General features: G+C 36.9%; 1 protein-coding gene across 1 annotated transcript in view; it reads left to right on the top strand.

Annotated features, from left to right (window-relative positions):
• The window catches only part of Cntnap5 (contactin associated protein family member 5), an 824707-nt gene that overhangs the window by 669302 nt on the left and 135504 nt on the right, over window positions 1–19901 (top strand). The window contains exons 15-17 of the mRNA XM_046463789.2: window positions 1546–1673; window positions 1850–2020; window positions 10718–10936. Coding sequence (XP_046319745.1) covers window positions 1546–1673; window positions 1850–2020; window positions 10718–10936 — 518 coding nt within the window. The remainder of the gene's footprint in view (window positions 1–1545; window positions 1674–1849; window positions 2021–10717; window positions 10937–19901) is intronic.

Here is a 19901-nt window from a genome sequence, read left to right as displayed (position 1 = left end):
CTAAAATTAGATCATTTTAATGTCCTCCAAATATGGTACTCAAATTATAGGTATTCTATAATGTGTTTCTTAGCATTTTTGGTTAATAGTACTGGAGGGAAAAGTATGTAAGTGAATATTTGATTTATTTATAACCAAGATAAATTAATATGTGTTTTCTCAAAATCTCGTGAGTTTGAACCTGAATCTTAAAATTCAATTTTCCACATGTACTATGTAGCAAGAAATCTCCAATACAGAGTCACAGCTAGATACATTAAAAAAAAAATTGACTTGCCTGAGGCCACACAGTGGTTCAGGGACAAATGAGAGAACTAAAGTAAGTGTCACCACTTAGATTTTGGAATATTTAACATAGAGCAGGCACTGTGCCCAGTGACTATATAATCTCACTTAATCCTTTAAATGCTATTATTGCAGATGTATCTCCATTTAGAAACTAAGTAGAGGGAGGATTTCAGAAAGGAATTTATTTGCCCAAACTGACACAGCTAGGAACTGAGACCTGAAATTCCAGAGCAAATGTGTGTACTTGTAAAGCTTTGTCCTTAAAGACATGTGACAGATGCTGGGGCACTTCAAGAATGCGATTTGGTTCCTGCCCCTTCTGCAATGTGAATTTAGGCACATTAGAAACTGTGATGGCCTCAGTTTCTCCATTTGTAATTGGAGTTAATGGCATTCACTGAACAGGTATTTCTGTGGTAAAAATATACCCATCCCTAGTCAATTTCTGGCTCACAATAGTTATACTTTCAATGCCAGTTTTTTTTTTTGTTGTTGTTGTTGTTTTTTACTTCTGATTTTTACCTAGAAAGTGTGTGTGGGGGAAACAATGTTTTTTTCCCTATTTTTTTTTTATATTTTTAATTTTTTATTGTGGGTTGTTCAAAACATTACAAATTTTCCATATTTTTTTAATAAACTTTCTTATCAAAAGGTAACTAGTCAATTTCTTACTTGCATAATTAACACCAACAAAGTCAGAGTCATTAACTTTTAAGATCTTTAAAAGAAAGAACAAAATGAAAAGCAACCAGTAACTATAAAGATTTATATTTACATGAATTAAAAAGTGATAAGAAACATCTAAAGCTGATTAAAACCTGTTGGCAGGTGACTGAAACAAGTCCTTGGAGTGATTTTGAGAGGGATTTGTGATGTCTATTTCAAGTTAGTTGCTAAGATAGCTGATTTTTTTTTATGAGGAAGTGAGGTGACGTTGAATGTCACATTAGCACTGTGTTGGGCAGGTAGGGTGCTCTTAGCCACAATGAGCAGCAGAAATCTTTGTAAACTATCAGTGTTTCTGCAACCACATTTAGGGAAGATGTAAAATCCAGTGGTGTTTGGAAGCCGGCCATGGGTTTTGTAATTGGCATTCCAGTTTTCCATATACACTCCTGAGATGAAAGACCGTCTGCTATACTCCTGCACCCCTGCCTCCTGCAATCAAATCAGGTTACTTTTGAAAAGAGGGATCTTGACATAGAGTCCTGAGATTATTCACATTTTGTCTTTTTTTTTTTAATTTATATTTTGCAGGACAAATGATACTGGCTTTCTTTCCTTCAAAGACCACTTGCCTGTCACTCAGATAGTTATCACTGATACCAACAGATCAAACTCAGAAGCTGCTTGGAGAATTGGTCCCTTGCGTTGCTATGGCGACCGTGAGTACTAAATCGAAAGAAGCTTTCTCTCTGCATTACATGAGCACAAGATGTTTTAACTCGCTTATCCCTTTTCCCTGCAGTCTCCCCTAGTCCTGAAAATTATCCACATGCCCAGTGTTTTCCATCCTGCATAGAAAACAATGAACCATGCTTAAGGATGTTCTCATTTGCAGGACACTTCTGGAATGCTGTTTCATTTTATACTGAAGCCTCTTATCTCCACTTTCCTACCTTCCATGCGGAATTCAGTGCTGATATTTCCTTCTTTTTTAAAACCACCGCTTTATCTGGAGTTTTCCTTGAAAACCTTGGCATTAAAGACTTCATCCGACTTGAAATAAGCTGTAAGTGCCCTCATCTACGAATTTACTATCATTGATCTTCAGGATAAGTGTTAGCCTTGACTTTGACACCAACCACAGCACGTGTTTTATCATCAAGTTAATCTTTCTGGACTAGGGTAAAATTAGCAGTGATAATTTCCACTTCCTCTGAATTCTTTATGATCTAACTATGTCCTATCAGCATTTATGAGTCATTGTGTCATCAAAATATATACATTCCAGAAATTCTTGATGATACCTATTGTGGGTTCCATTATCTGAGCCATGGGTATTTTTTTTTACCCATGACTTTGAGATTTTATACCAAAGGACTATACCTTTTATGGAAAGTAGAGATCATTATCATAATTATACATTTTGTTGACATTTGAGGTAGACTCTTTATTGGACTGGTGCTTCAAAAGTGATTTCCTGACTTCTCTCCTCCCACTAAGATAGTGTTACTAGCCAATCAGAATTCTCAGTTTCCCCATCTTTTCCTCATGAACAGTGGTATATCTGCAGAATGAGATGCCAGGATGTCCATCTTCCTATAGAGAGCCTATCCCCCATATATAGATTTTATTCAGCAATAATCATCACATGATTTGAAAATTAATAGAAATACAAATAGTAAAATCTTCTACTATTGAGCAGTTTATATATAATGATACTACTAAAATATATTTCAGTACTAAAAATGAAATACAATGGCAAATAATTTATTTCTATAAAAATGGGAAGTACCAATCTTTTGATCTATACCAGTAATGAAGACATTAACATTTCTGTTTCTAAGTCTTTCTTTCTACAAATTTGTTGATGACTTCATCAAAACTTATTTTCTATACATGTTTGTGCTAAAAAGAGAGCGTTAGTCATATTTGTCCATCTGTGTTCTGTGTTGAACAAAGAATATTTCTTTATTAATTTTAAATTAGATTGGTTTTCCACATAAAGCCACAGATGTGCAAATGTTTGCTAAAGATTAATAAAAGTTCTATTTTACAATAAATTCCAGAAATTATGGTACTGTATCTGTATTGTTTTAGGATCAGCTCTACCAAATTCCAAATAGCTCTGAAACCAAACATCATTTTGGTGAAATAATAATTTCACCAAAATGCTTTTACCAGAAAATTAATAATACATTTTTCTTTTTTTAAGTGAAAATAAAATTTCCAATGCTTTATAATTTCTTGAGTTCTTTTAGGGTACAACCCTTGTGGTACTGAACATTTTGCATTTCATAGTAGATTCAAACTAAACAATGATGGCACAGAAAGTGTATAGATAAAACGGCAGAAGTTGAGTTCTTACTCTTGAAAATAAACGTGTGTGAGTCTGCATGTTCAGAAGCCAGCAGTGTTTAAATACACTTTAAATAGTTGTCTGTATTGACTTTGCCCCAGACTATAACATTTATTAAGTGGCAAGTAATAAAATATAGTAATAAAATGAAGTTGATATATACATTATTAAAATTTTACAGTGACTTTAGCATCTGTCGAAAGGTAGATGAGCAAAAGACTATTTTGGTGGAGGAATGTTTTATCATTGACATTGCTTAGAATTACTGTTCAATAATGAATATAAAGCCAGGCATGGTAGTGCATGCCTGTAATCCCAGTGGCTTGGGAGACTGAGCCAGGAGGATCTTGAGTTCAAAGCCAGACTCAGCAACTTAGTGAGGTTCTAAGTAACTCAGTGAGACCATGTCTCTAAATAAAATACAAAAAAGGGCTAAGGATGTGGCTCAGTGGTTAAGCGTCCCTAGATTCACTCCCCAGTACCAATAAACAAACAAAACAAAACAAAAAACCAGAAATAATCAGATGCATTTTAATTGCTTATGACATTCCTTTAGGTTTTCTGCACATAACACACACTTTTATTGCTCACAAACAGGGTGTGGACTACACCCCTGCCTTGCCCTTGTTATGCACACGAGAGTGATGACTTGGGCCTGTCACTTAGTGCCCCATTCCTCTGTGTATAGTTTGAGTGAAGCAACTGACCATATCACAACAATGATGTGACTGCATGAAATATCTTGAAAAAACAAAGCAACACCTCAGAAACAGACACTGGGGATTTGAGAGATCTGGAAAAGGAGACAGAAGCATTGCCTGGTAGAGATGGCAGAGATATTTGTATAAATCTCCAGCAAATCAAGGAACAGCTAAGTGTTTTCTTTGCAGCTACAGGACAATACATACAAGGCAAGAGAGCCTCTTAATTGGGAGTTTCACCTTTTCCTCTAAGGATTTAGTCTACTAATGGGAGGAAGCTTTTGTGGCTATGGTGTAAAATGAAATTCCTCATACTAACTTGGCGATGCTCTGAAAATATTGCATAATATGGAAGCAATAAGCTCACTGTAAATGTAATAAAAATTAGGCCCCACGGCCTTTTGATTCATTAAAGCCACAGCAAAGTCATGGTATACTATTGGAGGATAATGTGTTATAATTTAGCATTAATTACATATCAATGTCTAATTTGTACTTTGTGGTGCTGTTTTTTGCCCTTTGAATTGTACAAAGATGTTTTTAATACAAAAATTTACCAAAAAAATTTATGTAATTATTTGGTGCATATTTTATCACGAGATTGGTGAATTTAGATTTCTAAAACAAGATTTAATATAAAAAATTAAAGTGCATGGTTTCATGTTTCCAAAATGTGTTATTATCTTTATCATTATTATTGTTTATAAGAGAAAATGCTCAAATTGTGAGGGCATCTTGCATTTTTTATTTGCAGCTTCACTCACATTATGGATTTTAGGCAGATGGGATTTTTTTACCCTAAAGAGTTCATAGCAAGGAACCCATACACTCTAGCTGCTTGGAAAGGAAAAGTCTTTTTACCAGATGCAGAGGCTCCAAATAGATTCTGCTTCCATCCCCAAGGAGTATTCCTTTATAACCATCTGACTAGCAGCTTCCAAGGTTGATATATCCAAATTGATAGACAGGAAACAGCAGGTTTCCATCAAATTTCCAATCCATTTCCTCTAAGTTACTTCCAACTAAGGCATTTGAATTCTGTCACCTTGGGATTAGCCTGTAGTCTGTGAAAAGGAAGATACTTCACTATATTCTCAAGTTTTAGAGAAAGTGTTTCAAACAGGATTGTGGGAAAAAAATTGCTGTTTGACAATTATCCCACAATGGTGTGCATATAGAACTAGGTATTTGGATTAGATGAGAAGGAGCATAGGAAATCACTTTTAAGAGTAGGTATAATGTAATAAAAAGAACTTGAATTATAGAGCCCAATATAGATTCAGATTTCTGCCTGTCCAAGTCAATTCATGAGCCACTTTGGACATTTCTTCACCTGTTCAGTATTTATTAATGTACCATGGCATTGGCAACACTCAGATACCAACTGGATGTGTTTGGCCACAATTAACAGAAAACTCATTCTGAACTGGCAGACACAAGGATAGGAATTCAACCCTGGTTCTGGGGCACATGGCTTAGCACAGAGGCCATGGGTCTGGCTTTATTTGTTTGAATTCAGCAACTGAACAAAAGTCACCAGTGGATGATTTGTATCTTCTATGTGCTCTAAATTCTTAATATTTCCTTCAGGCTAGCTGTCCTTTACAGCAGAGTTACATTGCAAAAGACTGAGTAATTTCTTTTCCAGCTAATCAAATATTTAGGTAGTATACAACTCACCTGATAACCTGGACACCAAAGACTGTGGCCAGACAAGAAAAGATGGTAGATTCTTTATGATAAAATCCCTCCCATCTGAGGCAAAGCTAGCCTGATACCAAAGTGCAAGAGAAGGTAGTTTCCCAAAGCAAACTCTGGCACTACTATAGAGGGAGTGGTAGAAGGAAATCAATTATGATTTCTTCTAAGGCACACCTTTCAGGATTTAAATGAGTCATTGCATAAAAATGCCCAGAGTTCTGGGCATGGTGGCACATGCCTGTAATCCCAGCAGTTTGGGAGGCTGAGGCAGGAGGATGGTGAGTTCAAAGCGAGGTTCAGCAAAAGAGAGCAATTAAGCAACTCAGTGAGACCCTATCTCTAAATATATATATGGGGCTGGGGATGTGGTTGAGTGCCCCTGGGTTCAATCCCTGGTATCCAAAAAAAAAAAAAAAAATGCTCAGAGTGGTTGTTGGGAACCAGCAAATAGGCATTTAATTTTGGACATATTAGTTTTCAGTGCAATTGTAATCCTAGTATTATTTGTGGCCTAATATATTATCACTTATTCTCTAAATGATTAAGATTTAATCTTTTCATTTTTTATTCTAATGACCCTGATGGCTTTAATAATATTAATTCAAATAAGCTCTATAATCCTTCTCGGTGTGAATTAAGTAGAAAAAAATCCATAAATTTCCTGAGTTTCTGAGTAAAAAACCATAAGTATATGTCATGTATATGTAGAGAGAGAGAGAGAAATATTTAAATTTTTCATACCATAGGTATCCTACTAAGAATATTACTAAATTCAATGTTAATTTGAATAGATGATAGTCATAACCTCAGAGAATAGTAAAAATTAAGACTGCTAAAATTAATTTTCACTGAGTTGTTGAGTGATTACGTTGATTAGTTTCTTGACTAAAATCTTTACATTAATTCCTTTTGTTTTCAAATAATCCTACCTATGATTATCTCTGTATTATACTATAATTATCATTGCTCAATTCCTCATCCAATATGCAGAGGAAGAAAATGAATCTGGAGAGTATATACAACAATCCAGAAAGTCCTTCCATGCACCTTGAAGGCTCAGAATCCAGGACTCAATCTCATCCCTCTGATCGTTACATCAGCCCTCTACTCTGCTTTGAAGAATTATCTCAAGATTCAAGAATGTTAGGACTCAGGAGAACACAGAATGACTTTCCTCCAGATCTCAAGGCATAGGGCATTCATGAAGTTCTTGAGATTTTGTGCAAAACTATAGTGTAAAAGACAAAAATCACAGCAGTCTTCAGATCCTCAGAGAGCGCTTGTGTCTGAACAGTATGACAATATTTCTTCCTCTCAGTTCATATTTCTCATTTTATAGATGTGGACATGAGAGGTCAGAGAGGTTAATTGGCTACATTAAAGACTTGCAACCTCCTTATTCCACAAATGTACCTGAGATCACTCTCATGTCTGACTTGCATTGGGAGATGAGGACACAGACATGAAGCTGGGATTTTATGTTCATGAAGCTCAGGACTTCGTCCTCAGAGGAGACTTGTGAGGGTTTACTAAGAGAACTCTCTCCAGGATATGGTCAGCAGGTCTTCTCCTTGAGGTCAGGAAGAACATCGCAAAGGTGCCTCTGGTCAGAAGGCTTCTTCTCCTCTGTCATAGCATTGGTTAACATTCCCTTGGGGCATTTTCACATCCCACTATCAATCTTTTTAAATTGTGGATTCCTCTTGTCCCATTCATTTCTGAATTTTTGGTGCCTAGCAGAGGACCTGACTTGATAAAAACCCATTCGAAGACTAAAGTGACTCCTTTATGGTCACTATTTTATGGTTACAATAAAATAGTTGATGCTGAGAGAAGGTATCTTTCTGACACTTAGGGTGTGGAAAAGTCAGATGCAAGTTCATCATAGAATTACTGCTTTCCCAGGGCCACACTCCCCAGGGCCACTGGGTCATTCTTTTCCCTCCATCCAGGGAGAGGTAGCTTGGGTTTGCTCCAGTGCCCCACCATGTAGTCTGTAGGCATTGTGGGGTGTACAATTCATTCACCTACAAATATTTAATTCAATTATTTTCAAGTATCTATATTATATATTCTAGCTTCAACTGCCCCCAAAGAGTATATAGGAGTCTCAATGTGAGGTTTAGAGGAATGGTTTTGAAAATGAGGTTCAGAAACACATCACCAGTAATCAAACCTTACTCCACCCCATTGTCACTAGGGTGACTTGTTTTGTCACCTGTACCATAGTTCTCTCATCTGTAAAGCAACAATCTCAAAAGGCTGTAATAAGGCTCAAGTGAATTAGGCCATCCCAAAATGCTTAGCAGAGTGCCTGGCTCATGGCAAGCACTCAGTAAATATTAACTATTAGTACTTCATTTCACTGACTCTCCTTCAGTTCTAGGAGGGAAAAGATTAAATGTTGTAGGTCTTTAATGGTTATTTGAATAAAATAATATTTAAAAAAAATTTCCAGGAACCTAATACCTTGATATAAAGCTAAAAAATAACTAAGGAAAATTGCATTTTATAGTTGCAATATAACCATGTTTTAATGAATAAAATTTTAATTTGGCAAGAGCTTCCAGGGTTATGTGCTGGGTCTAAAATAAATAGAATTCATCCAAATTTTGCAGATTTGTAGGGGGTACACACAGTAAACCAATCATTATACAACAAGGGATACGTGGAAACCTAGCGTAGGGGTGGGGGGAGACACAGCCAAGCAGAGAGCCCCCCACCAGAATGTGCTCTCTGAGTGGAACTTGATAGCCACAAGGCTGGTTTTGCAGGAATATTTGTTAGCAAAATCTTTAAAATTCTTCTCTCCAAATTCTTACTGATTGTTACCTATATTCTGTAGAGAGAAATAAATACAGAACCTATTCATCTCTCAGCAATCATTTGGTTTTGAAATGTTTGGGGCTGCAAAGTGCCATTGATGTTGTGAATCAGAAGTAAGAAATAACTCAAGGGACTTTCTTCACTTTTATCCATTAATTGTCACCCATTTGTTTCTTTCAATTCCATTTCCTTCCATGCATGGCTTTGTAAGTCATAGCCAAGTCACCTGGGTGGGGAAATTATGTCATCCAGAAGAGTGACAGTAGCATTGCTAACTTGGGCTCATACTAGATGGCAGGCACAGTTCAAAAACTTCACCAAGTTTAACATGCAGAGCTGGGGTTGTGGCTCAGTGGAAGAGAACTTGCCTAGCATGTGTGAGGCACTGGGTTTGATTTTCAACACTGCATATAAATACATTGTTCATTGACAACTGAAAAAAGATTTTTTAAAAAATCTTTTTTAAAAAAGATTAACATATAAACAACCTGATGACTAGGTATTGCTTTTATTTTCATTTTACAGATGAGAAAACTGAGAAAGTGTGCCATCAAAAACTTATCTAGGAAAAGGTGGTATCAGTGTATTCTCTCAAATCCCCCTTTTCAGCCTTAGACTTACTGCTTCTTATTAAAGTCACAGCTCACCAGAAGGTGAAGCAATCTGAGGTCTCTGGTTTCTTGAAATGTTGCATTATGAAGGCTTCTTATAGGAAGGATAAGTTTTTGTTAAGGCTTTAAAGGCTGGGGAAGGGGATGATCCAGGGTAGGTGTTTGACCTTTGGTATCTCTGATAATTTAGAACTGGCTGTTGATGACTTTGTCAAGTAAATGCACATTTTCTGATTGAAAGGGGAGGGAAAAGAAAAAAGTAAAGAAAAAAAGAAAAAAAGGAAAAAAAAATAAAAATAAATAAATAAAAGGGGAGGGAAGAGGAGACAATCAAGGAGTGCAGAGAAAGACCACAAGGTCTAGCATATGAAGGGTCCATTTTCTCACATGAGACCCTTCTCCTCAACCTCACTTTATAGTTAACCTTTCCACTTCCTTCAAATTTAGATAATTCCTGTGTAATAATGGTAAATGCATGAAAATATTCTCAATAGAGAAAACAGGTGAGAAATCTGCTCTTGGAGTTTGCTTCTCACTACTATCTAGGACATTTTGAGCAAACTATTCTTGGAGCTTTCCCCCACTCATATGAGAATAATAACAGCCCCCCTCAGGGGTATTTTGAAGACTAAAATGAGAGGGTTTACCCTCAGTGCTTAGCACAGTGCCTGATAGAGAGCTCAGTCTACCTATTATGCTGCCACATCCATCCCTCTCAATCATTACAGAGCATCATCACCATCATCATCAACTTCAACTCCATTCATCAACACAGTCACCACCATCATCACCACTACCACCACAACCAATGTCATCACTCCCATCACCACCACCATTATTACCATTACCATCACAACCACCCTGATACTTGTGGTATTTTAATATCATTGGTATTATTTCTCCTAACTGGCTGCCACCTAACTTTGGTGATATCTGATTGTTCTAGAGAGGCAAAAAGAGGCATGAAAGTAATCCAATGTGGAAGCAGAGGCTTCCGTTTGTGTTAAGGCATTGCAGTAACCTCTCCTTGGTCAAGGAAATTAGTTCCTCAAATTAATTTTGTTCTTGTTTGTTTTAGACACAGGAACAGCATATTTTCTTGTATCATATGTATTAATGAGATATCATGAAAGTGGGTACTGGGCTTCTTAGGCTGTGTCTCTCCTCTCTATAGTAGCAAAAGTGCCTACATGACCTCATATCTACAGATGTCCAGGATGACACAGCTGAAGCCTGAGAAGACCCAGGAAATCCAGAGCCTCCTCATAGATTAGTATTCATCACATAGGCATCAGTTTCCCAGTTTCCTATGCTATTTCCTGGATTTATACCATTAGGACCAAATAGGTAGGGTGCTGGTGCTTGGAACATGTATGCTCTTAGTATTTAGTGGTTTTTATTATTAATAACAACTTCAGTGTTGCAGGGATTTTAAAGAGTATGTCTGCTCTGTAATGACAGTGACTTTAATTGTTTCTCTTATTCATTCAGGACATACTTGAGTCCTCCACACACTGAGAACTTCCTTCATCTTTCATCCTTCTTCCTGTTTCCTTGTTTTGTTTCAGCTCCTTCTGAGATCACATTTGCCATCGATGTTGGGAATGGCCCAGTAGAACTTGTAGTCCAGTCTCCTTCTGCTCTGAATGACAACCAATGGCATTATGTCCGGGCTGAGAGGAACCTCAAAGAGACCTCCCTTCAGGTGGACAGCCTTCCAAGGAGCACCAGAGAGACTTCAGAGGAGGGCCATTTCCGGTTACAGCTGAACAGCCAGTTGTTTGTAGGTAGGGGACAACTTAAAACAACCTTTGTGTTTAACACCCTATAAGACCACTATGTGACTAGGTCCAATGAATCTTGCATTTATTTGAGGTCAGGGAAATGATGAAAATATGTCATTTTAAATTATAAATTTAATTCTGCAGGTTGTTCCTGTCTAGCTTCATTAGTGATAGGGATAAATGATTATATTACACACTAGCACGTTTTGAGGATAGTCTCAGACCCTTTTTGTACCTTTTCTTTGGTTTATATTATTTTCCAGTGCCTAGGGACTCCTTTTGTTTCTCATCATTATGATCAAAATCTACTCTCAAAGAAAACATTCGTTAACCTATTAGACTTTAGCAGGTAAAGATTCCAGGACAGTGGGACACCCTTGCTAGTGATTGATGCCTGAGGTGTGATAATTATTGGTCACAGTATAATGAAATCCTTGAGCCCATTCAAAGGAATTTCAATCATCAATAATATGTTGGGGGCAGAACCATTGCTTTTTAAACCAGGGGCTCCTCTGATCCTACCTGAAATCATATCACTTAGGTAGGTGCCTTACACTTGCACAGAAAAACAGCCCTTGGCCCCTGAATAGATATCTCTCAGCTGGAATTAACCTGTGACAAAGGCAGCCACTGCTGGGATTAAGATGGGATGTATTCCAACATCATTTCCTAAATCCTTGCTTTCCTCCCTCCATTACTTCTTTCCTTCTCCCTTCCTTCCCTTCCTTCCTTCCCTCCCTCCTTCCTTTTCTTTCTTTTCTACTTTCCCTCAATAGTCATTGGGCATCTAACACTAGTCAGGCACCCTTGTTGGATGAAACATAAATTGAGCAATTCCACTGCTTCTAAAGGAGATCATGGTCTTCTCCATGTGCATGCATGTGCAAGTATTCATGCATGTATGTGACTTGTGTGTGTGTATACACACATGTGTGACAGAGAAGGCAGGGGTGGGATTTGACAGGGGTTCTTTCATCTATGTTTGAGCTTTAACTGCATTTCAACTGTTCAACTGACATTTTATTTTTCTTGTTATAATTTCTGTATTTTGTTATGTATAAGGGATTGTGTGTGCGCGCGTATGCATGTGTATGTGTGTGTGTGTGTGCGTGTGTCGGAGGGAGAAAGGGAGAGAGAGAGGGAAAGCTTCAACAACATTGGCTCAGGTAATTTCCTAGACTAATACAAGGCCATTTTATAGCCATAATTTGGAAAAGATTTTTAGAAAATGGATTTGAGGAGGGCTTGTAAGGCTATAAAAATACAAAATAGAGCTTTAAACATTAGGGATATTGTAACGCTATAAAAGCCATAAGTGTGTTCCTGTATAAACTTGAATTTCAGATGCCTGGTATAGGGATGCCAATAAGTGAACAAAATTTGCCAATCTGCCCAGACTTAACCTCCTTTCTGCATTTGTTTATTTGTCTATAAATCATCTCCCACACTACATAACTTTACTGCTAGTAATGAAATGCTCTCCCCACTTAAGGAGCATTTCTTACTTGTTTCCTTTAAAATTGACTTTATACAACTTTTAACTGTGAGAAAAAATTGTCACCAAAAACACATCAACCAAAAGAAAAAAATGTAACAGAAGGAGGGTGTCATTTTTTTTTCCTCAATCACATTTCTCTCTTCATCTGTTATAATTTACATACCCAGCAGAAGCTAAAATGGTAGTGATTAAAATCTTTATGATCACAGGGTTTTTTTTTTGCTTAATTAATAACTCATGTAGGTGCTATGGTTTACTATTAATTTTTTAAAAGTTATATTGCTGTTTTAATTCTACTTAAACATTGTGTTTTATTTCTCTAAGGAAGTTTCCTAGTCATTAAGATTTAATAGCTTTTTTTTTTTAGCAGAATCAACTTAAGTATTTGGGGGTTTTCATAAGTTTTGTTATGTGTCAATGTTTAATTTATGATTTTTTGTGGCTAAGGAGGATGTACAAAGATAGCATAATTTGTATTTTCTCTTTCATACCAATTTCATGTAGCTATGAAATTATTGTATGGACTGAATATGTGGGAAATTTTGTGCAAGTCCAAAGGGAGGGGTGGCAATTATGTTTCTTGGTGAGTTTTTATCTACAAACATTTCAGTTAAGCTGATCACAAATCCAGTGAGTGGTAATAGGTAATAGCATGTGCAGGGGCTTGGGGAGATGTGTTGCCAAAGCCAAGGTCCACTCTGGTGAGAGGACTTGCTCATGTTATATTTCTTTCCAATAAGTCCCATCTCAGATGTGTCTCTGCTTTATTGAATTTGTCTAAAGGTACTTGAAGAAGGAAAAAAAAAATAACCTGTTGGTTTACATTTTATCATTTAAAATTCAGTGATATGCACATCTAGAAATACCAGGTCACTGAAAAAAAAAAAAAAGCTAAAGTCCCAACATCACCATTTTGTATAATTCAATTGTTCAATAGATGAATAAATAAATGTATCAGTCTGCAATTATCTACTCAGTTATAGCAGCCCAAATGAAAGACTGCATTCTTTTTCAATCAGAAAATTTGAGATACTAAATATTTATGTTTGCTATGCATGGAAAAGTATCAATGATGTTTTATTCTTGACTGGGTTAGAGTGAGTGTGGCATTATTTAAATATTAAGTTGAATAAGTCTGCCTGCGTACCTTTGGTCCCTGAAGGATCTTTCAATCATAACAGAGCACCATTCAGCATTACAAAAATCGCACAGTGGCTGTGATCCTCAGTACTAAACCCAGGCTGCATTTTATAAAATAGGATGTGTCTCTCAGCTCTGCCCTTGTCATTGGAATGTGACAGGCTGAATTGCTGATGCATCAGTCAATGCATGCTGGATTCCCAGAATCGATATTTTAACTTCAAGCTGCTTTATCACCATGATTGTTAGGGACACTTGCATCCATGCCACTTTGTTGGTTGCATTGTCTAGCAGGGTGGGAGAAATTTCATACCATGTTGGTTTTGAAATGTATGCTTAAGCACGTGGCAGTATTATAGTTGGCTAATGGTATCACCATTTCTGTTTAGTTATTGCCTACTAATGTGTCCAGTAATACGTAGATGAGGCAAGATAAATCCAAGAACCTTCCATCCATTGCTAAAAGTGAAGAGGAGAACTCTGAGTATGTGTTTCAGATCAGCTACCACAAGCTGACCTTGGTAGGAAAACAACTAGCCTAAGCTTACTATTGCCTTTATCTTCAGAAAGAAAATGAAATCTGGCAACCAGTCTTTTAGGATTTGAAGATCTGCTCCTTGTGAGGATATATTAGACATGACAATCATACTTCCCATGCCCATGTCTCTAATATTTTCAAGGAAAATGTCTTATTCTTTCCAAATTGAGTATAAGTATGCAGCTATTACAGAGTAGAAATTTGGTGCAAATGTAGGTCTGGAAGTCTCATTTTATGAATATTTTTGTTGTTGTTTTCACATGTTCCCATTTTTCTCCCCTTCAGCTCAGCTGCTCTATTTGTGTCAAAAAACAAACAAACAAACAAACAAAGTTAGTTCAAACTTATAGTCACCGTGGGAAAATACTATACCAACTTGATAAACCATAAAATTTGAAGAGATCCCCCAAATGCTACTCCTCTTTCCAGGCTAGAAGAGAACTATTATTCCTATAGGCAGGGGAAGCCAGTCAAACTTAGAGAGGTTGATGGTTAACCAAGAAGACTTGGCATGTACATTAATTTTGTACTCAGGCACTTTATAAATTCATGATCCATGGTATGAAGCAAACACCATCTCCCGTGGATTAGTAACTTATATTTTATCCTTTTGAGTGCCTCATGAGTATGGCTGTCTTGATGCAGGCCAGGACAGTTTTCCATTTGAGAAGATGAGATGTGTCTCAGAGCACAGGAGGAGGTATGTGTTATTTTCACATTAAGAAATAATTGGAAAATCACTTTTTTAGCATATTTATTGCATAAATATATAGAGAATGATCCTTCTCATTATTTCATTAAGAAAGCAAAAAGTTAAAAAAAATATTTGTCCTTGTAAAATTGTATAAATGTCTAATTAGTTATATTTCTTTTGCCAGAAAAAAATTCATTTTATTCAAAGTTAAATAATATGTCAAGTGAACTTGAATCGTTTTCCTCTGGAAGAAATTGACATATGACTTCTGATGTTACATATAATAATTACATAAAGGGAATTGTTCTGTCAGTTTAAGAAATTGGCAAAACCTCCAAACTTCAGCAAAATGTCTCTAGAGAATCTTACTTGGTTATTGCATCATAAACACTTGGAAAGGCACATAATAGCCACTCAATAAAAATGCTTCTTGATCAAATGTGAAACAAATGATACATATTAAAACATGCCAACCAAATGTTGTAGTTTCAGAAGACCAGATTTTATCATAACATGATATAGTCAGATAAATATTCATATTTGTCATGATAACATTTAAAAGGTAAAATGTGAGAGTTTTTAATTTGTAATGCTTTTTTTTTTAAAATAATACTTCTTCCCTCATGTGGAAAGTAGATGTCATACAGCATGGAATAGTAGTCACTGGAGGGTAGGGGGTGTAATGTAGAAAGGGCAGAGGTAAGTTAATAGGTACACAATTCGTTAGGTCAGATGACTAAGTTCTAGTGCTCCCTAGAACAATAGGTGACTGTAGTTAAAAATAACGGATGGTTTGTTTCAAAACAGCTGGAAAAGAGGAATTTGAATATGAACAACAAAAAGAAATAAATTTTGAGGTATAGTGATATGAATATTCTGATTTGATCATCATACATTCTCTACATGTATCTAAATATTTCACTATTCCCCATAAATATGTATAATTATTATGGATCAATTAACTTTTAAAAAATGCTTCTTCACTTTAAAAGAAGTGATGAATAAACATCAGGTTCTTCATCAGTTTTTCTTTCCAAATACCTTTGAGCCACAAAATCAGATTCTTATAGCTTGAAAATGTTTGGAAACAACAGTGGTCCACTTTTATATTCAGAGAGCTAAACCATCAAATTTCTTCTGCAAAAATTTATTTTCTTCTCAAATAAGTTGAGAGTTGGACACATTTAGCCCAACCTAATAGACCATTTTAGTGTTTTCTGCCCCATTATATTCAAGAAACGTTTTTGAAATGTTTATCTACAATTTTTTTCAGTTTTAATTGAAGCTCATTTCACCCTGTATTAGTCTCTGTTGTATTGATAATGTGCAATTGGAGCAGAATGGAGAGTTTTCTTGTTTGGTTTGATTGGTTTTTTTTTCCTGTTGTAAAAACTTATCAGGAATCATAATGTCTTTTTTAAAGGAGAGTGTAATATGGCCTTGTTTTTTTTTTTTTTTTTTTTTTTTTTTCATGCAGCCGAGGGAGATAAGCCCTGAGAGTTAGAGCACAGAGACTCAGGATTGGAAATAGTTATTTGATTCTTCTGGTATGTTCAGTAGCCAAAATTTATAACTCAGTAAAGGAAGAAAAATGAGAATGCCATTATTTATATGAGTTAGATTATACTTACAAAAAGAGATTCATGCCAGAGTTTTCAGGAAAATGAATCAATTTTCTTTGCAAATAAAAGGACCCAATCTGAGAAGCATTATACAGTTCAGAGGTCCAGGTTACCTTTCCCAAAGCCAAAGTGTCATTGAACTGATGTGACCAGGACATGCCTAGCAGCACATGGGAAACTCTAGGGTGGAAAAGAGCAAACCCAGCGGGGCACATTGATGCTGCGCCTCTACCTACAGCTTAGTATCCTGTTTTGATTCCTGCAAGTCTTTATCAACAGCCTGATGGCTCAGTAGAGGGTGAGAAAGCCCTTGAGGAGAGCAGTGGATGGGAAAATGTAGCAACACCCTCCCCAAATTGTGGGGGCAGATTCCTAGTCTTTCTCATTATGTTATCAGATTCTTCTGATCCTGGGAGAAAGAGGTTTAGATCCAAAGCTACTAAAGAAAGGATATTGTAGAATGGGAGGTCAGAAGATCCATGATGAATTCAGCTTCTGACTTCTTCACTCTTGTCTCAGGCTAATGGGTAAAGAAAGTAATTCAGTCCCTTTGTGCTGTGTGAGTAGATCATGGGATGCTTGCCCAGAGTCCCCAACAAGGAAGGACTTGTGCCCAGGGCTTTGAATGCTGTTGGAGGAATCTTCATATACACTCCCCCACTTCAGGGACTGCCTCAGCTGCAGAGAAATCATCACTAGAGTTATTTCTTTCCCAGAAGGGTCTTTATCTAGTGACTGCTAACTCCAGGGAAAGAAGGTCTGTCCTCCTTCCAAGGAGGATCATCTCTGATGAGTTATTCTAACTCCAGCCTTCTGGTGGGGCTGTGTTATTCTGATGTCAGTAGTTTGTCTGGGAAGTTCTCTCCTGTGCATCCCTACTTTTTTTTTTCCTTCAAAGATGTTCCCAGGAACCTCTTTCTATAAAAATTATCTACTCCCTTCACTCCATCTCAGAGCTTGTTTACTGGAGAACCCAAGCTAAGACAGAATAAGATAGATTTCTTATGCAACACACACACACACACACACACACACACACACACATACCTACTTAGTTTTTAAAAATGAAATCAATTTCCTTAAGTGAAATTTATTCCTCAGTCCTCACAGGGGCTATCAATAAAACGATGCCTCCTCCTCTCCCACTTTCTTTAGCAAAGTGTGCTCAAAGCTAATAGGTTCTTTAGAGCAAGTTTACAGCATTTTGCTTCACTGCTTTCTGAAGGTCCCATCGTTCAAACCAGGGTGGGTCTGCTCCCACTCCCGATCTACCTGTCAGATTCTTCTTCATTAATGATACAGGATTTTTTTATGGTTCAGATAACTATTGCTGCTTGGTGGAGTTCATTCTTGCACACCCACACCCACACACACAGACCTCTTTGAGCACACTCATCACATGTCTTCGAAATGCCCTGATTATTGTCCATATTCCTGCTAATGTTTCATTGGGGGCAGATATAGTGGTGAATTTATCCTCTGGGTTGAGGTCACCAGTATATTTTGTATATAATAAATATCTAATGAATTAAAAAAATAATGAAGTGGAGTTCTAAATGTTGTTGGCTCTAATAATAATAGCTGTACAGCTGTAAGCTGGTCAATTACATTCTCTGAGCCTTGATTGTTCCATCTGAATTTAATAATAATCAGTAATAATGAATACACGATGAATCAGTTTCCAATGATGAATGCAACAATGGGCATTTCCCTCTCCCATTTGGTATCTTTATGAGATTAAATGAAATAAGAGTGCAAACAAAAGACTATTTAAAATGGGAAACCGGCCGCCGCCCGTGCCCAGAACAGGCCCAGCGACCCACAGGCGTGGTAGTCACGTCACCCCAATTGGAGTAGGGGCAGAGCAGAGCCGCTGCCCGCACCCGCAAGGTAGGCAGACCTGCGACCAACGGGAAGAACAAGCCCAGCGGCCCATCAGCGTGGTAGACACATCACCCCAATTGGAGAAGGAGCACAGCCGCCGCCCACCCCTGCAAGGGAGACATTTCAACTATACAAGAGCAATATAAATATATAGAGGGAAATTTTCAATAACACAACAGTTTCACCAAGCAGAAAGAAATGCGAGCAGTATGAAAAGACAAGGAAAAAAAGGACCACAAGCAATGCAGGTCAACTCAACTTTAGAAGAGGTAATAGCTGCAGCAGATGGAATGTCAGATAAAGAATTCAGGATATACATGCTTCAGATGATCTGGAGTCTCAAGGAAGACATTAGACAGCAAAATTAGACAATGAAAGATCACTTCGACAATTAATTACATAAACAAATCCAAGAAGCAAAAGATCAACGATACAGGGAGATAGAGGTTATAAAAAACAAACAAACAGAAATCCTAGAAATGCAGGATGCAATTAACCAACTTTAAAACTCAATTGAGAATACTACCAGCAGAGTAGAACACTTAGAAGATAGAACATCAGACAATGAAGACAAAGTATTTCAACTTCAAAAGAACATAGACAGCTCAGCAAGACTGTTAAGAAACCATGAGCAGAACATCCAAGAAATATGGGATAACATAAAGAGACCAAACTTAAGAGTCATTGGGATACAGGAAGGTATAGAGGTCCAAACCAAAGGAATTAGCAATCTATTCAATGAAATAATATGAGAAAACTTTCCAGACTTGAAGAATGAGACAGAATCCCAAATCCTAGAAACCTACAGGACGCCGAATGTGCAAAATCATAAGAGATCCATACCTAGATACATTATAATGAAGATGCCCAACATACAGAATAAGGAGAGAATTTTAAAAGCTACAAGAGAAAGGAAGCAGATTACATTTAGGGGTAAAACAATCAGGATAACAGCTGATCTTTCAATACAGACTCTGAAAGCTAGAAGATCCTGGAATAACATATTTCAAACACTGAAAGAAAATGGGTTCCAACCAAGAATTGTGTATCCAGTGAAATTAAGCTTCAGGATGGAAGATGAAATTAAAACCTTCCATGATAAACAAAAGTTAAAAGAATTTGCAGCTAGAAAACCATCTCTTCAAAACATCCTCAGCAAAACATTACAGGAAGAGGAAAGGGAAAATAACAATGAAAACCAACAGTGGGAGGTAGTACAGTAAAGGAGGGAAAAATAATCAAAGAGGAAAACAAACCATGTTTAGTAACATAAATAAACAAATATGGCTGGAAGAACAACCCATATCTCAATAATAACCCTAAATATTAATGGCTTAAACTCACCAATTAAGAGACACAGGCTAGTAGAATGGATCACAAAACAAGACCCAACAATATGCTGCCTACAGGAGACGCATTTGATAGGAAAAGACATACATAGACTGAAGGTGAAAGGTTGGGAAAAATCATATCACTCATATGGACTTCGGAAACAAGCAGGAGTGTCCATACTCATATCAAATAAAATAGATTTCAAGCCAAAGTTAATCAAAAGGGATAAAAAGGGACACTACATACTGCTCAGGGAACCA

This window comes from Marmota monax, unplaced genomic scaffold, assembly GCF_021218885.2.
Source record: "Marmota monax isolate L192 unplaced genomic scaffold, Marmota_monax_Labrador192_F-V1.1 WCK01_AAM20220418_F8-fsc00034, whole genome shotgun sequence".
Taxonomy (NCBI): Eukaryota; Metazoa; Chordata; class Mammalia; order Rodentia; family Sciuridae; genus Marmota; species Marmota monax.
This window is presented reverse-complemented; position numbering and strand designations above follow the sequence as displayed.